The sequence below is a fragment of the Oryx dammah genome, unplaced genomic scaffold (assembly GCF_014754425.2).
Source record: "Oryx dammah isolate SB20612 unplaced genomic scaffold, SCBI_Odam_1.1 HiC_scaffold_1, whole genome shotgun sequence".
Lineage (NCBI taxonomy): Eukaryota > Metazoa > Chordata > Mammalia > Artiodactyla > Bovidae > Oryx > Oryx dammah.
This window is the reverse complement of record NW_024070185.1, coordinates 74,463,364-74,484,371: the sequence shown is the minus strand read 5'-3', so window position 1 is coordinate 74,484,371 and position 21,008 is coordinate 74,463,364. Positions and strand designations below refer to the sequence as shown.

At 55.2% G+C, this 21,008-nt stretch overlaps 2 protein-coding genes across 4 annotated transcripts in view; one reads left to right on the top strand and one right to left on the bottom strand.

Moving 5' to 3' along the window:
- Positions 1-1,199: 1,199 nt before the first annotated feature.
- LOC120866444 (adropin) lies at positions 1,200-3,114 on the top strand. The gene is made up of 2 exons (XM_040244188.1): positions 1,200-1,424; positions 2,348-3,114. The coding sequence occupies exon 2, from the start codon at positions 2,478-2,480 to the stop codon at positions 2,706-2,708; it is 231 nt and encodes a 76-aa protein (XP_040100122.1). The 5' UTR covers positions 1,200-1,424; positions 2,348-2,477; the 3' UTR covers positions 2,709-3,114.
- Positions 3,115-3,178: 64 nt separating this feature from the next.
- The window catches only part of LOC120866428 (dynein intermediate chain 1, axonemal), a 68,896-nt gene continuing 51,066 nt past the window's right edge, over positions 3,179-21,008 (bottom strand). Inside the window, exons 13-20 of one of the 3 annotated variants that reach the window (XM_040244165.1) lie at positions 18,923-19,170; positions 13,276-13,365; positions 13,062-13,149; positions 12,452-12,531; positions 10,387-10,535; positions 10,182-10,281; positions 6,595-6,780; positions 3,179-3,502 (exon numbers count right to left, since the gene is read on the bottom strand). In XM_040244165.1, coding sequence (XP_040100099.1) covers positions 3,404-3,502; positions 6,595-6,780; positions 10,182-10,281; positions 10,387-10,535; positions 12,452-12,531; positions 13,062-13,149; positions 13,276-13,365; positions 18,923-19,170 — 1,040 coding nt within the window. In that variant the 3' untranslated portion in view covers positions 3,179-3,403. Of the gene's footprint in view, positions 3,503-6,594; positions 6,781-10,181; positions 10,305-10,386; positions 10,536-12,052; positions 12,189-12,451; positions 12,532-13,061; positions 13,150-13,275; positions 13,366-18,922; positions 19,171-21,008 lie in introns of those variants that run through there. The other 2 variants (XM_040244159.1, XM_040244175.1) reach the window with 2 other exon arrangements.

The following is a 21,008-nucleotide window of genomic DNA, read 5'->3' as shown; positions in this document are numbered from 1 at the left end:
AGTTAGTTAAGTGGCAGAACCAGAAATCAACGACACTGATTCTGGCTGGCACTTGGATTTGCATCTAGAAGTCCAGAGATAAGTTAACATTGGATTTGGGAGCACTGAGAAGACTTCACAGAATAGCTTCAGAGCTGTGCTTACCCATGGGAGAATACGTCTAGTGGAATGAAAAAAGGGTCCATTCAGAACACGAGGAATCGCTGGCATATGAAGGTGGGTAGGAAGCCCTACCTGATGGCTCCTGCCCAAGCAGACCTTTCTCTTAGGAGAGCTTCTAGATGGAGGAGTCAGGAGCTTCTAGGATGGACAGTCGTGCCTGATTCTATTCTAGCCGGGACTAAGCCATCCCTCAAAATACCCCATTCCCCTCTGTCCTAGGCTCCCCCATAGAAGGTCAGAGTACGAAGCCCTGACCGATACTGGGTGGGAACTCAACATGTGTCAAAACAACTTAGGTTGTCAGAGCTGCTCACACCTCCTGAGGCGAGGGAATGTGGAGCCAACCACAGACCCTCTGAAGTGGGGATGCAGGGTTTACACTCAGGTGAGAGTGGACGTGCGGGGTATAGGGGACTTCAACACCAGGAGAGGTTCGGTCTCCTCCCGGATGTGGTATCCCAGTGCCTTCCTGCAGATGAAGAGGACAGAGACCTCTCGCAGATATGAAGGGGTGGTCCCCTCAAGTAGAGGGATACAGAGGCTTTGGCCTTTCTCAGCTTTTGGGTGTGCAGATCTTCCTGGTGAGGTAGGTGCAAGAAATCCCCGCAGGTAGGCGGGTCCGGCTCCTGTCCCTTTCCCCGGGGGAGGGATCCAGACTGAATAGCCCCTTCAGCCCTCTTCCCACCCCCGCCCCCGCCCGCACAAGGGGCGGGCCAGTCTTCTCCCCAGGGCACAACCAATGGCAAGGGAGCCTGGCACGGGGAGCCAATTAAATAGCGGCAGCGGCGAGGGATGGCTCCTCCTCCGGCAAGCCGCCGGCCGCAGCCTCCCAGGAGGCGGGGCTCCTTCGCTGTTTTTGCGGTCGGCGGAGCCTGGCCGAGCCTAGCCGAGAGACCAGTCGAGCCCAGCCGAACGTAGCCGAACGTAGCCGAGCCTAGCCGAACTCCGCGCCCAGACCGCCGCCGCCGCCCGAGCGCCGCCGTGCGAGCAGGCGAGCGGCCGCGGCCGCGGAGGAGGCGCCGCCCCAGGGGGAGGAGGTGGCCGCTCGCTGCAGACCGCCCGCGGCAGAGGCCGCCCCGGTCGCGCCGCGGCGGGAGCGGCCGGCGGAGGCTGCGCTGCCGAGGGGGAGGGCCTGGGGAGGGGAAGTCACCCCTGCCCGCCTCCCGCTGCCCGCCCCCCCGCGCAGGTTCCCGAGCATCATTCGGCGCCCAGCATCCCGCTACCCCGGATTCTCCTGCGGGCGCGCACCGGGCTTAACTCAGGTAAGAGGGGCCCACCCACCACGGGCATGGGGGTTGAGAACCAGAGACGGAGATAAAGAGGCTTAAGACTCAGAGACACAGCCGGGGAGAAGGAGAGTCAGACACAAAGACAGACACGCGAGAGACGCACAAAACTACAGAGACCTCACAGAGAGGGGAGTGAGACACGTCCACGGGGACAGATGGACACACAGCGGGGAAGAAAGAGAGACGAGAGACACAAGAGACCTAGGCATGCAGAGACTGATCCAGAGATACACAAAGAAATAGACTAGGAGAGAAAGGAGACACAAGAGAGACACTCAGGACTCAGAGATGGGGATACATAAGAGAGACAGATATAAAAGAGAGCTACAGATGGGTACACACCGGAGGTGGGTATACAGAGGCTGAGGTGCACGTCCAGGCAAGAACCAAGGGACAGAGTAAGAGCCAGACACAGAGACACACGCACCTGACCTGGTGAAACGGTCTCTCTGAGAGGCGCACCTAGGTACACAGTTTTGGATACACAGACCCACACACGCCTGCCAGGCCTCCACAAAGTTCCCTCTGTGTGAGCTGGCACCTCTGGAGGTCTCCCGGGCTGGTTGGCTGAAGTCCTGAGAGCAGGGAGGTGCCCAGGCCACACCAAAGCTGGTCACAGTGCCCATCCTTCAAGGCCTTGGGCTTCCTCAATCCCACCCACTCGTACAGTTCTTCTGAGGGCTGGACATTCAGTGGGCAGGTCCAGGCCATGCCCACTCCGGCTTCCCCACGGTGGCCACACCCCCATCCAGGTGCCCAGAGCCAGGTCCTGGCTCTGTGAAGTGTTGGGAGGCCGGAGGTATGGGAGGGGGCTCTCTTCTCCACCCTCTCCTCCTCGGCCTCACCCCCCCCTTTCCTCCTCACCATGCTTTGCCTCTGCTCTGTACCCCCCACAGGCTCAGACATCTCCACTGCCCAGGGATCGCTGAGTGTGTGGAAGGCCAGCTGTCCCAGCGCCCCGCTTCGGCATGGGTCCTGCCATTGAGGCAGCTTCTCAGCCTGTGCTCGTCTGAGGGTGTGCCCGTCATGGGGGCAGCCCTCTCCCAGGGGGCTCTCATCGCCATCATCTGCAACGGCCTCGTCGGCTTCTTGCTGCTGCTGCTCTGGGTCATTCTCTGCTGGGCCTGCCACTCGCGCTCTGCCAACATCGACTCCCTCTCCGAATCCAGTCCCAACTCCAGCCCTGGCCCCTGTCCTGAGAAGGCACCCCCGCCCCAGAAGCCCAGCCATGAAGGCAGCTACCTGCTGCAGCCCTGAAGGCCCCTGGCCTAGCCCGGAGTCTGGGACTTAAGTCCACCCCACCTGGCATCTGGAATTGGGATCCCAGGGTCCAGCCGGCCTGGGGTCCAGAACTCAGAGTCCAGCCTGTGTGGAACTGGACCTAGCTGCCCAGTGTCTGGTCGGCCTGGCTCCAAGAGCGGCCCTGCCCCTAGGTAGACAGGCCTGGGGCAGGGGTTCATGAGTGGGTGCTAGGGCCAGGGCCATCTGGACTCTGCTCCATCCCAGCGGTCGGGGGTGGGGTCCACCCTCCCCCTAGGCCAAGCGCCTCTCGGCCCTCAAGGTTGGGCAAGCAAACTAGAATCCATGGCAATAATGGGAGGGTGTCCAGGCTGGGTCCCTCCTCTGGTCCTCCTACTGTTTGCTGGATAATAAATGGATCTAAGACTCTACCCTGAGATTCTCTCCTCTTCCTGGGTGCCCTGCTGTAGCAAAATTAAAGATGTGGGTAGACTTCCAGACACAGGTTTATTTGTGCAAAGTAAGAGAGGGTAACAGGGGTTGAGGACCAAGTCCTGGGGTGAGGTGATGGGACCAGGGCCAGAGCAGGGCACTGGGACCTGATCAGGGGTAGTGTCAGACACATACTGGGTGCTAAGGCTGGACTGGGGTATCAGGGTCAGGGGCTACAAGAACTAGGTTCAAGACACGGGCCAGGTTCGGAGGCCAGGTCCTCAGGTCTTGGTTTTCACTTCCCTCACCAGGTTCAGCAGTTTGTCCAATTTTGCGATCTCCACAGCTGGCCCCTTCTGTATTTCCTGGCCCTTCTTCTCCTGGGGAGAAGAAAAGTACACACCAGGGAGGACTGGTGAGGGAAGGGCCACCTCTTGCTGCCTCCCAGCATCACCTCCTCAGCCCAGCTTACCCCAGCACTGCCATGCCCTCTCCTGCCCAGTTAGCTTCTGGACCCCTGCCTCCTCCCACGCCTGCAGGATCCTTCCCCATCTCAGGTTCGATGACCAGGGCCCAGCTAAGGCCTGGAAGAAACATCTAGCTCTTGTTTTGAACCTCAGATGGACATAGTATCCTGATGGTGGGGGGGGTGGAGGGGGGCAAGCCAGGAAGAGCTGTAGTCCCAGACCTCTACCAGTCGGGACCACCCTTCCTACAGGAAAGTCTCTGGCTGAGTCCTAACAAGGAGCTAAGAGGTGTGTGTTTGTGGAGGGAAAGTGTGGACAAAGCCACAGGTGCCCTCACCTAGTACTCTGACCCAGTACTTCCAGCTCAGGCAGGGAGTGGGGTACCACTTGGGGCCAGGCCTGCTGTGTCAGTTATCCCCAGGTCGGGGAGGGTGTCAGGAAGGCAGATGGCATGTCCCATGTGGTTCCAGATGTCCTCAGCTGGGACTGTCCCCAAGAACAGCGGGTCTTGAATTAATGACCCCACCTCCCACCCCTGGCAACGGGGTGTCGCATGTGGTGCAGTGGTAAAGAATCTGCCTGACGATGTAGGAGATGCAAGGGACATGGGTTTGACTCCTGGGTCAGGAAGATCCACTGGAGTAGGAAATGGCAACTCACTGCCTGGGAAATCCCATGCTAGTCCGTGGGTCACAGAAGAGTCAGACACGACTGACACACACACAGACACACACACACACTTACTTAGTGTTGGGTCACTGGGTGTGTGTGACAGGCCTGCAAGCTCCTTAGCAGACTAGCACCAGTGCCATCCTCCCTTCTGTCCAGGCAGTGTGGTGTGGGCTGGGCTGGGGGAGCTGCCATTTCTTGCCTTCCCTCTGTACCCGAGCCCCCTGCCCTCTCAGCCACCTGTGCCCAGGGCTCACTGGCACCTGCCCCAGCCTTGCCTGCTGGGGACCCAGCCCGGATCTGGCCATGGCTGTGAGGTGGGGGGAGAGGTGGGGCCCGCAGGCCCTTTTCTGGCTCATCTTGGCTGCCGACACCCGGTGGAGCTCAGATTTCCTCCTGGCATGACTCCTGCACCTGTTCCCAAATCTGCCTCCCCCTCCCCTCGAGGCTCAGCGTCTTTGCCCCTGCCCCGCTCACCCCGACACTCGTGAGGCAGAGGACAAAGATGTCTCTTTCTCCCTTCCCTCTCTGTCTCCCAGATTAACCTCATGTTCTCTTCTCACCCTCACCTCATCTCCTGGGAGTCAGGAAGCCTGGCTTTTAGTTGTTAACTCCCTATGTGACTCTGGGCAAGTTCCTTGCCTTTCCGAGCTATAGTTGCCATCTAGACAGTAGCTGGGGAAAATAGGCCTTGACCTTTGGTGGGCTCTGACACCAGTCACGGGACGCTCCTTGGGCTGAGCAGTCAGGCCTCTGTGGCCCAGCCCTCTTGGGGAGATCAGGGAGACTGCAGCCTGCAAAGGGGGGCAGGAGGGATGCCCACAGGACTTCCTCTGGCCTGAGTCACTTGGCTGCTGATAGAGTCAGGTGACAGTTTCAGAGGAACTGCCAGTCCATGGAAGAACTAGCCCCCAGCTGTCACCTGCTCAGGTTCTCTGACTCCCAGGTACCTATGTCCTCAGGTCCTCAGAGATACTGATGCTGACCCTTGCTCTGAGGAGTTGAGACTGGGAGATCCTTGCCTCCCTGGGTCAGAGTGGGCAAGGCAGGCCTCCCGCCACATCTACTCCCTTCAACGTGTGATGGCTGTCCCCCAGCCCGGAGGGGTCACCACCATCCCTCCCACGGGGCTATCCAACTCTACCAGCCTAAGCCTGGGTCATGCTCCTCACTAAATCAAGAACAGATTTTATCTGTTCCACAAATTGTACTGCCTTCCTCTAGCTCCTGGAGGCCAACTAGCAGGGCTTAGCAGAGTTTCAGACCACGCCCACCCCAACCCCCCACCCCACCCCACCCCACAGCCTCTGGGCCACAGCTGCAGGCACTCAGCAGCCTTCTGAGTATTTATAGCCAAGTCCACCCCCTCCCCCAGCTGGCTACAATTACAGGCCCAGCCAAAATCCTAGCCCTTGCCTTCCTGGCCATGGTGGGGAATAGGCCAGGCTGGCATGAGAGGGTTAGTGCAGTGGCACCTGTCTTGGTGGTGGCACATGGGGGCAGGTGTCAGCAGCTGAAAGAGGGCCCTGCTGTTTCCTCAAACTGCAAGTAAAGGCATCAAATGGCAACCCAGGGGGTACAGTCATCAGGGCAACGTGGCTCAGCCCCAGCTCAGCTCTGACCTTGGTCCAGAACCTAGCAGGGAGCAAATTCTCTCCTAGCATCCAAATGGACAGGACTGAGATCTAGGGTTTTGGATTTTTAATTTGGACCCTTGGGCTCTGGATTCTAAAGTCTGGGTTCTTAAGTCTGAATCGGGACTCTGAGATCTAGACTTTGAGGTCATGGCTCTGGGCTCTGTGGCCTGTATTCAGAGCCCTTGGGCTCTGGTCAGGATCTCTGGATCATTCTAGATCCCAGAAAGGAACCAGAGCTCTAAAGGAGGACTGCCTAGCTACTGACCTAGTTACCCTCCTCACGGCTCATTTCCTGCTTCCTGTGTGAACCCACAGCTCCCAGTTCAGGGACCATTGGCGTTGAAGCTCTGTGCAAGCCCAGCGAGTGACTGGAAACTAAGCCCCAAGACCCTGCCTGGATAACACCAAGCAAGCCAATGATGCCCATGTACTGCCCCCAGACTTTGGACTCTAGTCACCTGCTTACCTGTTGTCTCCACCTGGGGCTCAGATTCAGCGTGTCAGAACCCATCTGTCCCCCTATAAACCTACTTCTATGCTTCTCACTTGGACAATGACATCACCCTTACCCTGGGCCTCCAAAGCCAGAAACCTGGGGCTATCCCCTGGCTCCTCCCCTTTCTCTCACCAACCACCCCCTCCCCACCATCCCGCCATCCTGGAGACTTTCTTGGCAGCCCAAATTCCCCAAGACTGTACCTTCGGCATCTTGCGCAAGTTGGGTGAGAGCTTGAGGCAGGTGACGTGCCCTCGGTCATCGCCCACAATGATGATGGGGTGGATGGGATTGAACTGCACGTGGGTGAGCTTGTTCTTCTTTTTGGCCACCACGGGCTGGTTGCAGATGGCCTCGTACTTGTTGATGGACAAGTCAAACACGTGCGTCTGTGAAGAGGTAGGTGTCAGCACAATCAGGGAAATGGGGTCCCTGTCCCCGCTCCCCACAACCAGAGGACCTGCCCCTGGACTTTCTTGGGAAACACAGAAGCCTAGCACACTGGAGTTGGAGGCAGTAGGAGAGGCGATTTGTGTCTCTGTTTGTTTTTCCTGTGGTTGAGGGAATGACAATAAAATGTTTAGGAGAAAATTTAAGTCTCTATAGAATTAACAGTAATAGCAGCTGCCATTTATGGAGCACTTACAGCTTTCCTGGCGGCTCAGATGGTAAAGAATCTGCCTGCAGTGCAGGAGACCTGGGTTCAATCCCTAGGTTGGAAAGATCCCCTGGAGAAGGGAATGGCCACCTCTCCAGTATTCTTGCCTGCAGAATTCCATGGACAGAGGAGCCTGGTGGGCTACAGTCCATGGGGTTGCAAAGTGTCAGACACAGCTGAGCAACTTCTACAGTATGATGTACTAGACTCTGGACAAGCATGTTACCTGGTTGCCTCATCTAATTACAGTAGTCACAGCCACTCTATCAGGTAGGTTCTGTTATTTTCCACATTTTATAAATGAGGAGATGGAGGCTCTTAAGCCTAACTTGCCGGTAAGTGGCAGAGCCAGAGTTTCTACCAAATGAATATATGTCAGGTACTTCGACAGTGCTTGCCATATAGGTGCTGAACGAGTGTTGGATCTTATTTTTACTGCATTGTGAGTCCAAACCATTAGCAAGTTTTGCCTAGACTATGCAGCATCCTAACTGGTCTTCCTGCTTCATCTCCCCCACCCTTCTCTTATCCATCCTCTGTGTAGCTTACCTTTTAAAAATCTGGAATCCTCCAATAGTCTCCCTGGGCATGCTACATAAAAATTCTGATTCTTTCTCTCGATTCTGCACCATTTGCTCTCACCTCAGGCTCTCAGCCCTTTGCCTACTAGATCCCGGCCACCCTAACTTCCTGTTCCTTAAACCTTTCCAGCTGATTCTCCCCTCAGGGCATTTGCACTAGCAGTTCCTTTGTCTGGAAGGCCTCACTCATCTTCACCTGACCCTTTTGTGTGACCCAGCTCTCTACTTGAATGTCACCTCTTTAAAGATTTCCCTGACCACTTTATCTAAGAGACCACCCAGTCCTTTCCTTGTGCATCATTCTATTTTTAAAGATATAACAGCTTTGAAAATGAAAGTGTTAGTCACTCAGTCATGTCCGACTTTTTGCAACCCCATGGACTGTAGCCCGCCAGACTCTCTGTCTATGGGATTTTCCTGGCACAAATGGGTAGCCATTCCAGGGGATCTTTCTGACCCAGGGATGGAAACCAGGTCTCCTGCATTGCAGATGGATTCTTTACCATCTGAGCTATCAGGGAAGCCCCATAACAGCTTTGTGGAGATATAATTAATATACTATAAAATTTACCCATTTAAAGTATATAATTCCTGTTTTTTAGTATATTCACAGTTATGTAACCATCACCACAACCAAGTATAGAACATTTTCATCACCCCAAAAAGAACCCTTATGCCTATTACCAGTCATACCCACTTTCTCCCAACCCCTCTTTCCCTAGGTAACCACAAATCTACTTTATTTCTGTAAATTTGCCTATTCTGCTGCTGCTGCTGCTAAGTCGCTTCAGTCATGTCCGACTCTGTGTGACCCCATGGATGGCAGCCCACCAGGCTCCCCTGTCCCTGGGATTCTCCAGGCAAGAACACTGGAGTGGGTTGCCATTTCCTTCTCCAATGCATGAAAGTGAAAAGTGAAAGTGAAGTCGCTCAGTCCTGTCCGACTCTTGGCGACTCCACGGACTGCAGCCCACCAGGTTCCTCCGTCCATGGGATTTTCCAGGTAAGAGTACTGGAGTGGGATGCCACTGCCTTCTCCTTGCCTATTCTAGACCTGCATAAATGGAATCAGAAAGTGTTTGGTCTTTTGTGACTGGCTTCTTAATTTTTTAAAAGATTTTTTTGATGTGGACTATGTTTAAAGATTTTATTGAAGATGTTACAATATTCCTTCTGTTTTCTGTTTTGGTTTTTTGGCCAAGAGGCATATGGGATCTCAGCTCCCCAACCAGGGATCAAACCTATACCTCCTGCATTGGAAGGCGAAGTCTTAAACACCGGACATCCAGGGAAGTCTCTGAGACTGGCTTCTTAAACTAAGCATGCTTTCAGTGTTCATCCATGATATAGCATGTATCAGTAGTACATTCCCTGTTAGTGCTGAGTAATACTTCTTATGGATGGAGTACTTATTGTTTACTCATTCATCAGTTACAGACATTTGGGTTGTTTCCACTTTTTTGGCTGTTATGAATAATGCGGCTGTGAACACTGGTGTACACATGTCATCCTCTTTTGATCTCTGCCTAGCACTTAACTCTATTGGGGGTTTGGTTGTTGTATTCTATTTCTTTCCCTTCACTGGAACATAAGCTCGGTGCATCACCTGAATCACCAGGCCCTGGCCTGGAGTTGGGAGCCACAGTTGGCCCTTGGTTAGACATTTGTTCAGCAAATAAATGACTGACTTAAGGGTGATGCCTTAATACACTCTATTCTTTCCTGGCAGGTGCCTCTCAGCTTACATCAAAGTCCATAAGTAAATTATGTTGCATAAAAACTTTCCCCCCAAAAAAATTTCCCCACAAGTTGTTTTTGAGCTTTCACCAGTTCTTATTGTTGCACAGACCCTTCCCAGCTGCCCGCTCAGACTCAGCTTGCACATTCCCAGTGATGGGGACCTCACTACCTTTCAGATGCTATTTCGACCACAGATTGACTCTGGTGTATAAGTTTCTCTTTACATCAAGCTGGCACCCCCACCCTGTAGCTCGCTCCCCAGGGCCCTCAGAGAAGACAGCTCCTCCTCATGGGATCCTATTTCACATCTTGCTCTCTCCTTCAAGGTGAACAGCTCCACTCTCTCCTCCAGGCCTCATGGGATGACAGATCCCTCTCTTTTTTACTTTTGGCTGTGCTGGTCTTCTACCGGCACGTGGGTTTCCTCTAGCTGGGCCTCTCACTGCAGTGGCTTCTCTTGCTGAGGCTCTCAGGCTCTAGGCATGTGGGCTTCAGCAGTTGCAGCATGTGGGTTCAACAGTTGTGGCCCATGGACTTGGTTGCCCCATGCATGTGGAATCTTCCAGGACCAGGGATCAAACCTGTATCCCCCCGCTTTGGATTCTTAACCACTGGACCACCAGGGAAGTCCCTGAATGACCCCTCTTTTGACAGGGCCCCAAGTGGCCTGGCCCTTGAGGACACAGAGCGTCCTATGTTCCGCCTTCCCCCAGCTGCCCTGGGCCTGGGGTGGTCCCTCCAGGAGGGACAGCTGAGATGGCTCATCTTGTCTTCAGTAGGGGGTCAGCAGGGTCAGGAAAGGGGCACTTACCTTCCCGTTGGTGGTGACTGCTGCGAACACAGTGGACGAGTATGGTGCCCAGGCCACGTCTCCCACAGCTGAATTGAGGTCATAGATGAACATCGGGGTCCTGCAGTGGGGAAGAGCGGAAAGCTGAGAGAACAGAGGGCTCATGGTGCCAGAACCCTACCGGTCCCCGCCCAGGGTGCAGCCTGAGGGAGGGCAGGCCCCTCACTTGATGGTGTGGTCCCATATCTTCACTGTCCAGTCGGAGCTGCAGGACATGAAGACCTTGGTATGGTAGGGGTTCCAGGACACAGCATCCACGGCCATGTTGTGGGCGTCGTAGGTGTCAAGGAACTGGCTGGAGTAGGATTTGGAGCACTGGGGTGGGGGTGGGGAAGCATGAGTGAGCACGGTCAGCCACCACTTCCCCAGGGGGCTCCGGAGGGTCAGATCCTGAGATTCCTCTTCTGTCCCCGCCCTGCCTCACTGTCCCAGCTGAGCTGGGGCCAAGCTCTTGGCTGTTCTTCTCACCCTCAAAGCAACCAGAGAGAAAGGAGGGGCTTAAGGGACTGAGGTTTGGGTGGGCAGGGGAGCCTGGAGGGTGAAAGAAGTCTGCCCAGAGGATTCCAGGCCAGGCAGAAACTGCCTTTCCTCCCTGAGGCTTCCCTGGTAGCTCAGCTGATAAAGATCCTGCCTGCAATGCAGGAAACCCTGGTTCAATTCCTGGGTCAGGAAGATCCACTACAGAAGGGATAGGCCAACCACTCCAGTATTTCGGGGCTTCCCTGGTGTCTCACATGGTAAAGAATCCGCCTACAATGTGGGAGACCTGGGTTCAATCCCTGCATTGGGAAGATCCCCTGGAGAAAGGCATGGCAACCCACTCCAGTATTCTTGTCTGGAGAATCCCATGGATAGAGAAACCTGGCAGGGTTACAGCCCAGGGGGTCACAAAGAGTCAGACACAACTGAACGACTAAGCACAGTACAATCCTGAGCCCAGGCAGAGCAGGTCTAGGGGTTCTGGTGGCGGTATGGTCTAGTTTGTGTCCACGCCAAGGCCTGTGGACAGGCAGACAGAGCCCTGGATCCACCAGCAGTCCACAGACAGAATCCTTGCAGCGGTGGTAAACATCCCACCTTTCTCAGGTAGGGGCTTCCCTGGTGTCTCACATGGTAAAGAATCCGCCTGCAATGTGAGAGACCTGGGTTCAGTCCCTGCATTGGGAAGATCCCCTGGAGAAAGGCATGGCAACCCACTCCAGTATTCTTGTCTGGAGAATCCCATGGATAGAGGAGCCTGGTGGGCTACAATCCATGGAGTCGATCGCAAAGAGTCAGACATGACTGAGTGACTAACACTTTCACTTTCATTTGCTCCCAGAAAAGCAAGTGCAGAGCCAGGAACAGGTCCCAGTCTCCTGATTTCTCATTTGGTTTCCTGCCCTGGCCACTGTGCCCTTTGCTTCCTCCCTCCAGGAGACTGAGTGACTGACTGGTCTCTTCCTGTCTCCCGCAGCCACAAGCAGGGGTGGAGAAGGGGGGTGGGGACATCTTTTGCATTCAGATCGGCTCTGCCTGGGCCTCAGGGGCTCCCGGGAGGCTGCCTGTAATTAACATTCTGAGTTTCTGAGCCTAAGAAAAGCTTGCAGCGGAGCTATTTCTGGATGGATGAAGGTTCAGAAGGATGTTCACCTACTAACTCTGAGACCTGGCAGAAGCGGGCCACCAAGTTCCATCCCACCACCAGCTGGGATGAACCCGTTGTTCAGAGGTAGGTTTTCTTGTTACCCAGCCTTCAAAGCTCAGCTCAAGTTCAGATCTCCTCTAGGAAGTCTTTTCAGGATGTTCCAAGCCCCACCTCTTCCCCCGCAACCCCCCGTGCCCAGCTCTACCTCCTTCACCCCCAGGCAGGGAGCAGGACGTGAGGGAAAGATGCTGAGCTGGGCTAAAGTCACCCTCTAGATTCTTCATCTCCTTTCCTGCAGTCAGTCCCTCTTCCTGACACCCAAGCAGGTCAACAAATGCATTCTGGGAGGGGACATATGTATGTATACCTATGGCTGGTTCATGTTGATGTTTGGCAGAAACCAACACAATACTGTAATGCAATTATCCTTCAATTAGAAATAAATACATTTTTTTAAAAAAGAAAGCAATGCATTCTCTTTCCCCAGAAAGCCTTCTAGTACTGATGAGCCCCGAGATCCATCCGAATATGGTCTGTTGAGAATGACAACCTCCCAGGTCTAGTGGCCCTGTAAGAAGCTGGCATCGGCACAGCACTACCTCACCTTGTAGATTTTTCCCTCCTCTGTGCCCACCAGAAACAGGTAGTCGATCTCTCTGTGGAAGTCAAAGGCAGTGCCGCAGCCTTTGGGAGAAGAGGGAACCGCTTTAGGCCAGTTCTGGAAGGGAAGGAGGCCTCCAGCATCCACCTCTACCCAGTAGGCCCTCCCCTGGGAAAGCCTGAGTCTGGGTACTATGAGGGCCGGAGCCAGCCGGGCAAACAGAAACTGGGTCCCAGGGCTGCTGCTAGAGCCCGGCAGTTGGAACTCTGCAAACGGGCCAGGGCTTCTGCAGACAGGAATGGGGCCTGGATAAACAAGGTGGGGATTGAGTTAAACAGGGTCGGGGTCAGGGTAAACAGGGAAAGGGTCTGCAAACAGGGATACGGTCTGCATAAACAGGGGAGGAATTGAGTAAACAGGGATGGGATCTGGGTAAACAGGGGCCTGATCTGCATAAACAGGGAGGGTCTGCAGACTGCTCAGGACCAGGCTTTCTCCTTACCTTCTCCTACCCGGCAGGAGGGGAAGTGGGGTGTGCAGAAAGAGGGAGGACCAGACCTCCTGGGCCCGGGGGGATGTGGCCAGGCCGGAGATGAGGTGCAGGGGCTCTTACCCACTGTGTGTATCTGCAAGCCCTCGAGACCTTCCGTGGTGCTGCCCTCCACCTTCAGCTTGATGACGTCAGTGTGAACCAGCTCACTCTGTGGTCACACAGGGAGGGGGAGGCGCACCGGTGGGGCTGGATGGCAGGGTTGGAGTCCCCTGCCATCTGGCTCCCACCACTCCCCATCTTCACCCCTGCACGACCCTTCCTGGGAAACACGCACCTTCACGAGCGTCCAAGACACGATCCTGCCGTCCGATGACACAGAGAAGAAGTTGAGGTTATGGTCCATGTCATCCTTCTGCCACCTGACCTGCAACATCCACACTGTGAGCTCTGGGGCCCTGCGAGGGTGTCGGGTTAGGGCTGCGAGCTGAGCAGGGCTCACTCAAGGACCCTTCTGAGGCCCAGAAGCCAGTTCTGGGAGCCCATTTCCTAGGGTCCCATGATGGTCCTGCCCTCCCTCTTCACTCACCGCCCCCCTTCCCCGAGCATCCTGAGGCAATGTGCCAGTGGGGCACTGCCCCAAGTCTCCCGGCTCAGCAGTGGAGGTACCTGGTTCCTCTCTGCGTTGGCAGCTAGGAGCCCTGTTTTTTGTTTGTTTGTTTAGAGAAACTGTTGTTAAATTTTATTTTCTTTAAATACGTACCTTTTCCCCACTCTCACCCACATGGGGGGAGGAACAGAAAACCCCAATTTGTGGGATTCCATGTATAAAACCTGAGATGGTTAGGATGAAGTATAAAAATACTGTTTACAAAGGGAAAGAGGGTGTCCATTGTAACCTTAACTTTCAGACACCTCCATCTGTAAGTCCCTATTTGCTCCCTGAGAAAAACTCCTGGGAATCCATTTGGATGTAGAACAAGCCCTTCTTCTGGTTGGGAATGGGGGGTGGGGCATATGTGGTGGGGTTTGGTCAGCTGTGTCTGACTCTTTTCAACCCCAGGATCTGTAGCCCACCAGCCTCCTCTGTCCATGTGGCTTCTCCGTGCAAGAATACTGGGGTGGATTGCCATTCCCTTCTCCAGGGGATCTTCCCGATGCAGGGATCAAACCCAGGTCTCCTGCACTGCAGGCAGAATCTTTACGATCTGAGGTGGAGGGGAGTAAGGGGGTGAGATGGGGAAGGGGATGGGGAGCTCCCAAACCCCAATACAGAATAGGAAGCTATTTTTGTAACAAGTTGTTAGAAAGCAGTGGCTCTGCGTTCGACCTCCTTATGTCGAGAGCCCATCAACCAGCTTCCTCATTTCTAAAACAGAAACCATAATAGCATGAGTTTGTTGTAAGGAATAAATGAAATAATGAATGTGAAGCTCTTAGGTCAGAACACTGCAGATATTAAGTGTTCAATAAGTAATAGCCACCATCGTAGGAATCAAGGTGCCAAGGTTCTTTTTTTCCTGCTTGCTTCCCTCCCCATCCAGGCTTGGTTTTTCTCCAGGTAGCCTTTCTTCTGTTCCCACCTTCACTTCACCACTAGCTCCTGCTTCTAAAATCTTGCTCCCAGCATCTCAGATATAAGCTACACTTCTCCAACTGCAAATTGGGGTTAATAATTCTTCCCCACCCATATTCTCCGGGCTGGAAGCAAACATATGGGAAAGTGTTTTGGAGACAGAGCTGTTGTCTTATGAAGATGACACGCTTGAGGCTCAAGTTTCTGTTGCCAGATGTGGAGGCCCAGCAGAGCTGTGTCCGGGAGGGCTGGGGCGGGGCTGGGTGCCCAGAGCTTTCCAGCCTCCAGGCCTCCTGCGCTGGGACCACCATCCTTCCCCTGTCAGAAGGAGAGGCCCAGTGAGGGCGGACGGGAACCCAGGGGTGCTGTCTGTAACCACAGTTGTAACCTGGCTCTTGAGCAGTATACGTGGGGTGGGAGCGTGGAGGGGATTTCTTCTCCAGGGGACCCCCCTCCAGACCTGGCTGTCAGAGCTGCAGGAGGGCAGACCTCGTCCTGCCTGGGCCTGTCTGGGCAGACTGCTCTTTTGTGCTTTTGCCAAGAGGCCTAGAACACCACACAGCCTGTGAGGCACAAGTCAGAGCAGTCTTGATGCCGAGACAGCTCCCTCTTCTGCGTAAAGGTAGTCCCTTTAAAGGGGGGAGCGGATGGGGGTGTCAAAGGCCAGACAGTAAGAGGCACAGGGGAGCTGCAAAGGGAAGTGTTTAATGAGTGGCCGCTGGCGCGCATGGAAATTGTATTTCACACCCCACTTAGCAGCCTGATGCCCAGTCGGGGGTGGTGCATGTATTTGCAGGTGTGTGTGTATGTGTGTGTGTGTGCAAGTTGCACACATGTTCCTGGAGTGGAGGTGGGAAGGTAGAAATAAAGAGGGCACAGAGGGGGCAGGTGGAAGTGGGATTGAGAGGATGAACGAGTGCCCAGGAAGCAGGCGGTAGGGAGGAGTCAGAGGCCTGCACCACTGATTCCTTCTCTTCCGTGTTCTCTTATCAGGGCAGGCGTGTTTGACCCCAGGGTCTGCTCATATCCTTCCTGCCTCCTACCCCAGTGTAGCAGAGGATACACACACACACACACACACACACACACACACACATATTCTGCAGAGTGCTGCTGGTTGGGGCTTCCCAGCCAGGCCTGAACAGGGCTACGCTACCCAGATGGGAGGCAGCCTGTGCCGTGGGACCGGAACCCTGTCCCCTTTGGAGACCCTGGCTCCAAAACTTTCCATGGCTCCCTGTTACCAACAGAACAAAGTCCTTCGGCCCCCAGCCTGGCTTTTGCGATCAAAAACAATCTCTCTGATTTCTCCCAAGACATTTCTCCCTTGAAGAAGGACCTAAGACTTTGATGTCTCTGACACCTTCACGAGCCCCGGCTCTTTTTCAGGCTCCCAGATATACAACCAACTGCCTGTAGGACGCCTCTTCTGGCTTCTTGTATTAACTTCTGTCCAGAATTCTGTGGCATCCTACAGCTTGTCCCAAACCAGAGTTTCAGGTGCCGTCACCAACTTTCCCTTCCCCCATAGCCAGCCAGTCACTTCCTTCTCTTAATTTTATTCCTCAACAGCTCTCAACCCTATTTTCTCACTTTCATCTCCAATGCCCCTGTTGTGGCTCAGTCTTAAGCTCTCTCACACTGCGGCTGGAAGATATCTCCAGGACACTGCATGACTGTGGGATTTCTTTGCCCCCAGATCCTCTGATGGTTGGACAGTGATTTTCAAATTATGCTGGGAGGAGCTCTTGAAGCCTTGGGAAAGTTGCTCAGGGGATGTGGGGAGTGATGACAGGGGACCCTCAAGCAATCAGGACCCTGATCTTAACAGAGCAGCCCCACTCTCATCTTTCTAATACATTGAGCTTCTGTACTTCACTAACACTAGGCTTCCCAGGTGGCATTAGTGGTAAAGAACTCGCCTGCCAATGCAGGAGACGTATGGGACGTGGGTTCGATTCCTGGGTCAGGGAGATCCTCTGGAGGGGGAAATGGCAACCCACTCTAGTATTCTTGCATGGAGAATCCCATGAACAGAGGGGCATGGCAGGCTTTATAGTCCATGGGGTTATGAAGAGTCAGACACGACTGAAGCAACTTGGCACGCATGCACCAACACTTCATTTGAGACCACTGACGTGTAGAATCCGAGCTTCCGCCTTGCTGGAGAAGCACACCCAGGACTGGGCACTTAGGCCCTTCTCAGGTCCCGCTGCTCCTCCCTGTCCTGCACACTGTGCTCCCTGTGTTGCTTCATTTCCCAGCAGGCCCTTCTGCTTGTGCCCGTGTCTTTCCGGTGCATGTGGCCCCTTTGCAGCCGTCTTCATCAGTGCATGCTTCCTTAGGCTTCACAATCCTGCTCAGGTGCTTCTTCCTCTAGGAAGACATCCTTGGCCTTCCAGTCCCTGCTTCTCATCCCCCAGCACTTTGGACAATCCTCAGCCCTCCTTGGCAATTAGCACACGTCCTATCTGCTCAACCTTGGCTGCTGTGTGTCCCTGCCAGGAACTCTGGAGACCAAATCCTTGAGCATCACCAGCCTCCAGAGGAGTGAACAGGCAGGAGTTGCTGAATGAATGGATGAATGAAGAGAGGATGAGGAAGCAGGGAGGGAATGAGAGCAAGCGAAGGAAGAGAACAGGAGGAAGTCGTTAAAGGAGACAGAGACGGGCAGGCCCCTCCCACGTCACAAGCCCTGATTCTAGCCAAGAACTCAGAGTCTTCGGTTTTGCAAAGGCAGCAGCCCTGTTCTCCTGCAAGGACTGTGGGAGAACAGAAGGCCACCCTATCCAGTCTCCCTGGCACCCATCCAGGCAAGGGGGAGCGGTCTCCTGTGAGCCCCACTTCTCTCTCCAACTTGCTATTTGATTCTGAGAACAGAGCAGAGAGGGAGTAGGCTGGTTGGCCTTGGCCTCTCGCCCTCTCCTGGGCTTGAGGAGAGTCAGGCCACCCTCAGATTCTCTGCGCTTGGCCCTGGGCTGTGTGTTTGAGCTGGCAAAGCAAGGGCAGGTCTGATGCTGGTTTAGTTTGATCAAAGCAAGTCTTTTCTCTCCCTGGACTTTAATGTCTCTGCAGACATCCTCCCCATGTCTGGAGCCCCGTGTGCCTGGACGTGATGACTCGGGAGGTAGGCTTTCCAGAGGAAAGAACCCCTGAAGCTGCAGTTCTGACTCTGGCCTTGGTTGAGGGGAGGGTATTTCATGGGAGGAGGTGCCTCCTTCCTGTGCCCCAGATCCGGGTAAAGGATGAAGCTGAGAGGTCCCCACTTCCCCTGTGCCTGGGCAACCCTCCTTCTGCTCAGGCCTGTCTGGGGGCCAAAAGCCAGGGCCTGGGCATCCATGTGACTCAGGAAGTTCAGGGCCAGACAGGCAGGGGTGCAGAGCCTGCCGGCAGACCCTGTCAGGGCAGGGAACAGAGGACAATGAGAAGACAGACCCCAGCACTGTCTGAGCCCCCCAGAGGCCTTGGGCAACTTGAGACAGAAATGTGTGCTTAGATTCTCCCAGGCCAGACCACGGGGTAAGGGTGCCCAGGCTCAGAAGAAGGGACATCTTTGGAACGCAGTGAGGAAGGGCTGTGAAGCCAGAGCTAAGAGGTTCTGAGAACGAAACTGTGAAACCCACTCCCAGCACAGTAAGGTGGGAGACGCAAAGTCAGGGTGAAATCCAGCCCCAGCAACCACAATGGTCCCATTCCATGCTTATCTGGAGAAGCTGGGTACTCACAGCCCCCACTTGCCAGGTCTTACAGCCCCACCTGGAAGGCAGAGAACCAGCAGCACCTACCCTTCTCTGGGAGATCCCTCAAATCTAGCCCAGATGGTAGAACAGAGTCCCTGTGGGCAGTTGAGGAAGACCATAGACCCTTGGCTTCCTGGGTAGCTCAGACGGTAAAGAATCTGCTCGCAATGCAGGAGAATTGGGTTTGATCCCTGGGTCAGGAAGATCCCCTGGAGAAGGGCATGGCCATTGCCTGGAGAATCCCATGAACAGAGTAGCCTGGGGGGCTATAGTCCATGGGGGTCACAAAGAATCGGACATAACTGAGCGACTAACACTTTCACTTTTCGTAGACCCCTGGAGCCCTTAACATACTCAGCGGAGGCCCATCACGCCCGAAGCCATCCAGCCACCGAATCTGAGTCATTGAGCAGCACTCCTCAGAGATCCGAGGTCCTTAGCAGATGGATGGGCAGGAGACCACCACCCTTACAGCAGACCCTCTTGCCTCCTGACACTCGTCTCTGCCCTTCTCACGCCCAGCTCCTTGGCCTCTAAGCCGGTAGCTGTCATCCCCAACTCCTAGTCTGTGGCCCTCTCCTCCCCAAGGTCCCTTCCTCCCGTGGCTCCCAGGCCCACCCGCTGCCGCCCAGCCACACCCACTCCTCCCACTCGGTTCCGAGGCTGACCTGCCACACGGGGTCCGTGTGCTTGCCAGATTTGGCTGAGCTGCGGAAGGAGGGCTGGGAGTGGGGCTTCTTCAGGCTGTAAATGGCCACGTTGCCATCGTAGTGGCCCACCACCACCAGGTAGGGGTGGTCCACGTGCATGTCCAGGCACATGATGCCGCTCTCACTGCTGAAGATGTATTCGGGGAAGCTGGGGTTCTTCATGCTGTACAAGAGCAGCATGCCACGGCTCTGCTTCATGAAGTCATCTGTCCCAGGGAAGAGGCGGCGGTGGTTGGAGGGTCCAAGTCCCAGCCCCTCCCCGACAGGGCCGACAAGCCCTGCCCCCCTCTGTCTCCCACAGGGAGTGTGGGAAGATGAGGGGGGGGTCCTCTCTGGTCTTCATCTTCTCCGTCTGCGAAATGGAACCATGAGACTTGGCCCACCCCTTCCTTCGGGTTCAGCAGTGGGTGCAACAGACCAGGTGACCAGGTGTACTTGAGGGGTGGACAGTCATTCTCCTTAGTCTCCCTGGGGGTACAGGAAAGGGGGTTGCCAGCTCAAAGAGTTGTTACGTGAAGGATGTGGGTGGGCTTGGGACAGAGCAGTATCCCTAGATGCCCAGCCCATCTATTGTGCTTAGGTGCTGGGATAGTGGCTGTGTACCCCTCATCCTCAGCCAAGGACAGGGGTTCCGTCTGGACTAACATGGAATTGTCTGTGTGGTCTCACACTGGCCACCTGTGGGCATCTTCCCATACCCTCCGGCCCCACAGCCCCCAGTTGCAGCCGAGCCCTAGCTCTAAAGTGAAAGTGTCAGTTGCTCAGTCGTGTCTGACTCTGTGTGACACCATGGACTGTAGCGTTTAGCCCTGCTAGTCCTCTGTCCGTAGGATTCTCCAGGCAAGAATACTGGAATGGGTTGCCATGCCCTCTTCCAGGGGATCTTCCTGACCGAGGTCTCCTGCATTGCAGGCGGATTCTTTACCGTTTGAGCTACCCAGGAAGCCCAGCTCTATGCTTGCTCCTAGATTCGAGAAGTCCCAGGTCAGCCAGCGGGGCTTCGGTAGGCCACCATGTTATCTGTCCCTCTGGCCTGGGCACAGTGTTTGGTGGTTGACAGCGGGCCGCTCAGCAGAAGTCCTTCTCCCTGCCCACCCCTGGCGAGGGGGTGACACCAGTCTTTCGTTCTCTGCTCACCCAGCGCCCATCATGATCATGCAGTCACTGAACAGAACACAGCCCCTGCCCTCAGTTCTGGCTCTCCTGCCACCAGCCCAGGACCCTTCCCAAGCTCAGAGGAGCCAGAGCTGGCGAGGTGGATGTCTAGAACAACCCCCTGCCCCCCTCTTGGGGGCCCTATGCTAAGGCAGCCTTTTAGCTGACACAAGGGCTCTCCCCTGGGCCCCCAGGGCTAGCTCCTCTGACCCCCACAACTGCAGACCAGGCCCTCCCAACAAAATGGCCAGTCCTGAGGTGTGGAGCCTGTGGGTGAGAAAGAAAGGGAGGCAGCCCCAACTTGGTAAGTTTTGCTGAGTCATTCTGTCTTATTCCTAAGGCTGCCCCTTTTTTGGGGGAGCGAGTGACTGGGCTGGGCTCCCTGGGCTCTGGGCATGAGCTAACTACCACCGCCCCAGGTACCCTCAGCCCGGGCCTGCTGCAGACAGAGCTGACGCTTCCTGGGAGCCAGGGTGGCCTGCAGTGAGCAAGCTGGCACGCCCACCAGCGCAGCTGCCTGCAGGGAAGCCCATTTTCCCTTGCTGTGGCTACTTGTCAACAGAACCCCTCCCCAGTCATGGGCACAGGTGGCTTCCTATGTAAGGAGTGGCAGCCCCTGGAGTGGAAGGTACCAGGGACCAGCCTGAACCACAGGGAGGCACACCATGGTTCAGGAAGGAAAGGGCTTCTGTTCTGGGGAAAGTGAGGAGGCCAGGCTGGTCACCCTGCACCTGGCATGTCGCCGAGCCAGTAGGGGACTGGCCTCGAGGTAGGGATGGGAGCTGGCAGTACCTCACCTCACAGGGTCCAGGGTAAGCCCCGAGAGCTGACTGTTCAATTCGGGGAGAGTTCTACAGTTGGCTGAGGGGGTGTCTTTCCCAATCAGACC